This window comes from Peromyscus maniculatus, chromosome 11 (genome assembly GCF_049852395.1).
Source record: "Peromyscus maniculatus bairdii isolate BWxNUB_F1_BW_parent chromosome 11, HU_Pman_BW_mat_3.1, whole genome shotgun sequence".
In the NCBI taxonomy this organism is placed as follows: domain Eukaryota; kingdom Metazoa; phylum Chordata; class Mammalia; order Rodentia; family Cricetidae; genus Peromyscus; species Peromyscus maniculatus.
Genome location: NC_134862.1, coordinates 63,789,595 through 63,796,937, shown reverse-complemented (window position 1 = coordinate 63,796,937; position 7,343 = coordinate 63,789,595). Strand labels below are relative to the sequence as shown.

Sequence of the window (7,343 nt, the reverse complement as noted above, 5' to 3'; positions counted from 1 at the left end):
CTGAACCATCTCTTTAGCCCCTGAATAAAGTTTTATTAGAACACAGTCGTGATTGTTCATTTATGTGTGTGTTAGATGCTAGGTTGCTTTTGTGCTGTAACAGCAGAGTTTGAGTTAGTTGCAGCAGAGACTGCATGGCCTGCAAGGCTTTGAATGCTTTGCCAATCCCTGCTCCAGGAAGTCTGCACTGACATTTAACTGCCTAGCTTTGAAGTGATACAGGTCACTTTCCTGTTGCTGTGGCCAAGGCAATGTATAAAATAGAGAGTGTATTTGGGCTCGTGGTTCCAGAGGCTAAGAATCTTTCATGGAAGAGTGGATAGCAGCTTGAGCTGGGAATCAAAAAGAGTCTCTCTAGGAAAACAAACCACTCTTAAGGGTAGGCCCCATGGCAAGCAGTAGACGGCTGACAGAAAATGGACTCCACAGCATTGTTGGTGGTCTTTGTCTTATAATGTTAAGTGAGAGCTTTTTTTTTGTTTGTTTTTCTTTCTTTTTAATCTTATAGGTCCTTTGTGTATATATTATAGCTTCAGGTTTTATGTTTTTATGGGATTCTTGTGTGTGCAAACACATGTGTCTCTGTGTCCATATGCATTGTCTTATGCTTTTCCTTTGGCTCTTTTTCTTGTTTGGTTGTTTGGTCCTATTGCAGTTTGTGTGGTTTTGTTTTATCCTACTGTATCATTATTACTTAGATACCTGTTTGTGAATTTCTATGGGAGGTGATATGGGAAGGAACTTGGAGGACAAGGGGGAGGGGAAACCATAATCAAAATATATTATCTGATAAAAATAAATCTATTTTTTTTAAAAAAGAAAAAGTAGAGAGTTTATATCTTTTTTGTTTTTTTGTTTTTTTTTGTTTTTCAAGACTTTATTTGTGTAGCCCTGGCTGTCCTGGAACTTGCTCTGTAGACCAGGTTGGCCTCAGGGATCTTCCTGCCTGCGCTAGGATTAAAGGTGTGCACCACCATGTCTGGTAAGAGTTCCTATCTTGAACTACAAACACAAACCAGAGAGGACACCTTTGAGTTGATGCATATCTTTAAACTCTCAAAGCCTGCCCTCAGGAATATGCCTCCTCCAACGATGCCACACCTCTAAATGCCCCAAAGAGGGCTATCAATGTGGGACCAAGTATTCAAATAGCTGAGACCTGAGGGTCAGTTCTCATTCAAACTGTCTCGACTTCTATTCACAATTCACTGGCCAGAACAATGATACAGTTCCACTCAACCACTAGAAGCCAAAAAATGCTTTTCTGCCGTGTTCTTGTGGGTCAGGGATTTCCAGAGTAGCGAGAAAGCAGCCCCGATGGCCATCTAAGCACCTAGTATATGTTGAACGCAGAACTAGGTACTGATATACAAAGAGAAACAAGATAGAATTCTTCATCTCAAGATACTCAAGGAGAGACAGCATTTGGGAGTGGGGCTGGGGAGGGCTAGGAATAGGGTAGAGTCAAATGCCCTTCCCTAGAAGATGTGCACTGTCTCTCATGAATTGTCGGATAGGGAAGATATCCTCTGAGTATGACAATAGCAAGACCAGAGCACTGGCCAGCCTGGCAGCAGTGGGGACGACAGATTCCCTTGAAGCGCATTTACATCAATAATAGAAGGGTTGCTTAACAGGAATTCTTAAGGAAAGATGAGATAATTTCGTGTTTTGATATTTGTAAATTGATTCTGTTGAAGCCAGAGCTCTGTCGTGCATATTACTGCTGTTGTAATTCTGGCAAAGATGTGATTCAAATTGGCAAAGTGTCTGGGAAGGGGAAATCCAGGAAGGATGGGGAGGGGGATGGGCTGGGAAACCAGCCCGCAGAGCCAGATCCTGGCTACTGGTTGCCTTGGGAGAGCTAGTGGCCTGGGAGCCTTGGCTCCAATGGACTTAGAGAGGAGGAGGAGGAGGAGACCGCAGACCAGAGTCCAAGAATACTTGGAATTGCTGGAGGTGCTAAAGCCTGGAGAAGGAGTGGGAGCTGTCAGGGGAGGGGCGCATGCATGTGCAGGGTGGGGGAGAGACATTTAAACATTGTAGGAATGAAGGATAAATTTAAAACCTATCAAATGGAGTTGAGACAGAATGACAACGTGAGGAGCATGAATCACTCTTTCTAGGGACCCACCCAACCGTTGGCAGGATTTGAAAAATATTTTCTCCTTCATTTCTCCTCCTCATTAGGCTCAGCCTGCACCTTTTCCCTCCCCCGTCCCACTGGCTTCACTCAACCTTGGGGGCCAAATGTGCAGAGCTGGCTTGTGCCCAGCTCAGCTCCCAGAAGGCTTGGGTACCATGTCTGGAAAGATGAGTGCAGATGATGGAGAAGGAAGGGAGGCAATGAAGGGGCTGCCCCAGAACCGGCTCTTCTGGGAAGTGTGGGTCTATGTATAGCTCACATCAGGGTCTCTCTTACAGGCATTAAGGTCATCCTGTCAACTGGGCTTTTTCTTATGATTGCTGTGTAAACATAGTGATGAGGCAATGGGTGTGGCGCTTCTGGATTCTGCTTCATGGAACACAAGCATTATGATCAATATGGTGAAAAAAATGGGAGCTCAGACTTGAAATCCGAGTCTATCCCCAGTTGACATAATGGACAGTGTGACCCTGGGTGGGTCTTCCTACCTCTAGGACCTTATCCTTCTCATCTGTAAAATAACCTCTGGGACCTTATCCTTCTCATCTATAAAATAATACGGTTGAACATTGAAATTCATAACCATTCATGTTCTTCACTTTTCTGGTTTATAGTCTGATTTGCAGTTCATGTTGGGGAAAGCAGAAGATAACTAGGGGGCAGGTGTGGGTAGCATTCTAAAAGGATGCTTCCCTGGGTGTCCCAGTGTGAAATGGGGCCTCATTCCACACTAGCTGAGTGGTCTGGATGCCAAGGTTTCTCTGAGTACACAGAGCATATGGCAGTTCCTACCACCAAAGGGATATGTGTGCATACCACTCGTGGCTACTGGGGTATGGCTGCACATATACTTGGGGAGGATGCTGAAAGTTCAGGAGTTGGGTCCTTGGCTGAAAGATAGACAGCAGTATCTTCAGGTGGAAAGCTGAGGTCCTCTCAAGCCCGAAGGACTATGGGGACCTCAGGCTTATGAAAGAAATATTTTCCACATCCTCTGGGTTCCTTGAATCCTCCTCTGTGCATATATGCTGACCATCTTACCTATGAACCTCTTTGTCCTCCTCTCCCTGTCCCTTAACTGGAGACATCTAGCCATACCTAGCTTCAGGGTCCTGTCTGCCACACAGCTCTCTTGGCTACCCCAGATGCATAAGGTGGCTCTCCTCAGAGCACCTACAGACATCAGGCCTACATCAGCCACAGCACATCATGCTATGTGACAAGAATCAGTGTTCCTCCTGTGTCCTCATGGGTATGATGTGGATCATATCAAGCTCATGTTGGGATGCCCTGTACTTGGCACTGGGTTTGGTTTGACACATGGTAACCACTCTTTCCAAAGTGAATCTGGCTATATTCTCCTTGGTGTGGAAAGGAGAATATGGCTTTGGGGAGTCATTGGAGCATCTGGATCTGTACTAGCTCCCTGGGTCTTGAGGTGGATGTAGTCAGAAGTTTTTCTGTGTCCTGCCAGTCCTGTAGCCACTCAGACCCAAAGAAACATATAGAGGCTTATATTAATTACCAATTGCATGGTCTATGGCAGGCTTCTTGATAGCCAACTCTTATAACTTAAGTGAACCCATTTCTATTAATCTATGTTTTGTCATGTGTTCCATGGCTTTACCGGTCTGCTGGTATGTTGTTCCTTGGGCGGCAGGCTGGCGTCTCTCTGCCTCTCCATTCTCTTCCTATCTGCTTGGATTTCTACCTGCCTCTAAGTTGCCTTGCCATAGGCCAATGCAGCTTTTTTTTTTTTTAATCAACCAATCAGAGCAACACATATTCACAGCATACAGAAAGACATCCCACAGCAGGTAGATGCATGCATCAGAAGAGGGGGGAGGACCCAGACACAGGACATGCCCATTATGTGGCTGGCCTGGGGAAGCAGACAGCAGCAGGTGGCCAGGACATCAGAGGAGCTGGGAAACTGGAAGAGGGGTGAGGAAGCTTCTTTTAATCCAACTGTTTTGCTGTCTACCTGAGATGATGTCTTCTGCTTATAGAAGGTTCTGGAATGTCTGTCACCTGTGCACATATTGATGGCCCCTTATGAATGATGGTGTGAAGGTCACACATGTTCAGTTGAAAATGTACTTCATGTTTAGAATTTTGATCTTTCCCAGGGCTCTTGATATGTTCCTCTTACGGTTCTGGGCAGTGGCGGTGAGCCAGTCTCCAGCCTCATAATCATGTGGGAAAACTGTTGCTCTGTACAGTGTACTGTGTTGCTAGAATGTGGTGGTCAGTAACTTAGGCATTCAACGCTATTTGACTCCCAATATTTTCTCCTTACAATGGGTTTATCGGGAGGTCGTCCAGTGGTGAGTAGGGGGAGCAACTGTAATCACGTGACCTCTGTCTTCTGCTCTAGATCAGAGTTTCACGGTAAGAATGAAGTCTGCTTTGCTTACATTCTGCTACCCAGTGAGCCTGGTACCTAGACTAGTCTACAGTCGATACTGCTGATTTTAGCATCTTTTACCAAGCTCTGCTTGTGTGTCAGTTTATTGGCCAGGCCTGGGAAGCAGCCCTGAGCCTTGGAGGGTGGTGTCATTAATCTCTTTCTCTTCTCTATTTCCCTGTGCCCATGATCCCTTCCCCCTCCTCCTCCCCACCCTTTGTCTCTGCCCACCCTTTCCCTGGCAGAGCAATGTTCTGTGATGGTGCCCGAGATGCGTGGACTGAGCCCAGGCCGAAGGCTGCCCGAGCCCGCCCTGTGCCCGGCTGCGGGAGGGAGCCCTGAGCCTGGGGCTGCTGGCCGGCGTCGCCACGTCCTGGCCCTGCCCGAGGAGGAGGCATGGCGGCCACAGCAGTGTGCCCTGCTCGAGGCCGATGCCTCCGACGAGGTGGGCATGCTGCCCGCCTCCCCGCGCTCTGCGGTGGCCAGCTTCGACAACTTCTTCCCGGTGCAGGAGGGCGAGGGCCCGGGCTGGGAGGGCAGCACCATGCTGGATGCAGGCTCCAGCACCTTCCTCCCTGTGAGTCCAGAGGTCATGAAGCGGAGGCGCGGGGGTCTCATCGAGCAGCGGGACATCATCAAGGCCCACGAAGCACACAAGATGCAGAGTACCCCGCAGGCCCGACGAAAGGAGTGGGAGTGAGTATGGCAAGTGGGTGGGCACTGGGGACAGGGTGGACCCAGAGGCTGGGGAGGAGCGGGAGAGGCAGGGGAGGAGAGGGAGAGGCATTTGTCTCTGAGTCCACTAACCTAGGAGTAGCACCCTCCGGATGAGGTCGCTGTGTTCAGCCAGCCAGTGATCATACTGCCCACCTTGTGGGCTACTCTGAATGTTATTGGGTCCATCAAGTGAGGGTCAAACTTGGGCTTCCACTGCCCAGCTAACCCGTTTAAGCTCCTAGGGAGAAGAAACTGGGTCTGTCTCTGCAAGCCGTGTAGGATGGATGGCAACTTGAACCACCCGTGTCGTGCTTTCTTTAGGAACTGAACGGCCCTCCCTTTTCTTTCTCCATCCTTGGACAATCATATTTGGGGCAAGTCTCTCCTCAGAGGGGAGGAAAGAGAATTACCAAGCTGTGTGGCCACCCATGGCTTCATCTCTTCTCTTTCCGTGTAGGACAGAGAGTTTCTGTTCTGACTTAGGCTGGCTTGGAGGCATGCTGCTTGAGAATTTTGTTTTGTTTTACTTTTTCCAGGAGTCATGACTTAAAGGAAGTTTTCAATTGTCTCAGTCTTGTACACCATATAAGGACTTAGTTTTGCTCTCTAAACCAGTTTGTTGTGCATGTTCGCATGTTCTGTGGTCTTTATGTCTTTCTTCCTACCTGAGATGGAAGTGTTAATGTCAAGCGACTAGAAACAGGCATTTTCAGTGGCAGCATCTGTATTTGAATATACCTGCTTGACTTCCATAGGAAAGAAGGAAAGTGTGTATGTGCGCATGCGCCCCGCCCCCCAGATTGGATACTCTGTTTCATGTGGATTTTAATATTTATTAGTTTGTTCATCCATTCATTAGCCCTAATTTGTGATGAGCTCCTGAGATGCAGGAGCTGAGTGCAACCACCATTTAATGAATGGCATTATTCACCTCTCGGTTCTGTTAGTCTTTAAAACCCATAACTCTTTAAGTGCAGGAAACACATTGCATGTACTAACTCCTCACTGAGACTATGAGGTAGGTATAATTACATGCATATTTAGCCAATAAGCACAGGGAAGCGACTTTCTCAGGCCACTTGATAATAATTGTGTTGTTTTTGCAGTTCAATATTGATGAGGGATTTGCATCCCACCGTGCTGACACTAGAATCTCTGGGTTTTACCCAGAAGGCATGATGCCTTTCATTCCCATAGTATTTCTTACCTCAATGGGCTATTGAGATGTCTTGGCCAACTAGTGTGAGAGTTGAGATACTGAGGACTGACTCAAGGTCACCTAAGTGAGTCTTGGAAACTCAGTTTGGAAACTAAGGAGGAAGAAGTAGATGGCTATGGCAGTTGGTATTTGTTCATATTCACAAATATCATGGTGTATACCCAATAGTCAGGAGGCTGAAGCCAAAGGCACTTCAAGTTCTAGGTGAGCTATATAATCAGTGCTAGATCAGTCAGGGCTACCTAGCAGACCCCTATGTCAACCAAGGAAGCAAAGAGAAGCATTTTATTCTGTATCTCTGTCATACCTTTATAATACGACTCTGAAAAACTCAAGGAAGTTTGCAGAGCATAAACATTGTTCATGTCACCCAATGCCTGTCTTGTGTCCTGATGTGAGGATTCCTACAATACTCAATGTAAAACTAGCTCCACTTGTTACAAGCAATGTGTAAAAAACTTTGATGTATTTCACCAAGATCACCTTTGCTAATGGAGGGGTATCAGGATCTGGTCCCAGACACCTACCTGGCGTGGACGTGGGAACTGCTTTCAGCTAAGCAGGTGTACTGGTAGGTGAAACCGAGAAGGCACATCAGTGGCCCAGGGACTGAGGACCTTAGTCTTTCGGAATGTAGCACTGGAGGGGGAGGACGTAAAGGAGGTGAGGAGAGTTGACTGAGGAGGTAAGAGGCAGAGCAGTGGGAACAAAACTGCTTTCGGAAGGAAGGTGGCGTTGTTTGGACAGGATGTGCTGGGAGTCACAGAAGGGGAGGGCGGAGGAAGAGCCAGCCGTTGGTTTTGGAACATGACCTTAAAGGGGACAATTTCAGAAGGGTGATGGAGTTAGAAATC

The 7,343-nt window shown here is 47.3% G+C and overlaps 1 protein-coding gene across 1 annotated transcript in view; it reads left to right on the top strand.

The window, feature by feature from the left end:
* The window catches only part of Cacna1e (calcium voltage-gated channel subunit alpha1 E), a 466,977-nt gene that overhangs the window by 84,108 nt on the left and 375,526 nt on the right, over positions 1-7,343 (top strand). The window contains exon 2 of the mRNA XM_076547646.1: positions 4,799-5,249. Within this exon, the coding sequence (XP_076403761.1) occupies positions 4,813-5,249 (437 nt within the window). The 5' untranslated portion in view covers positions 4,799-4,812. The remainder of the gene's footprint in view (positions 1-4,798; positions 5,250-7,343) is intronic.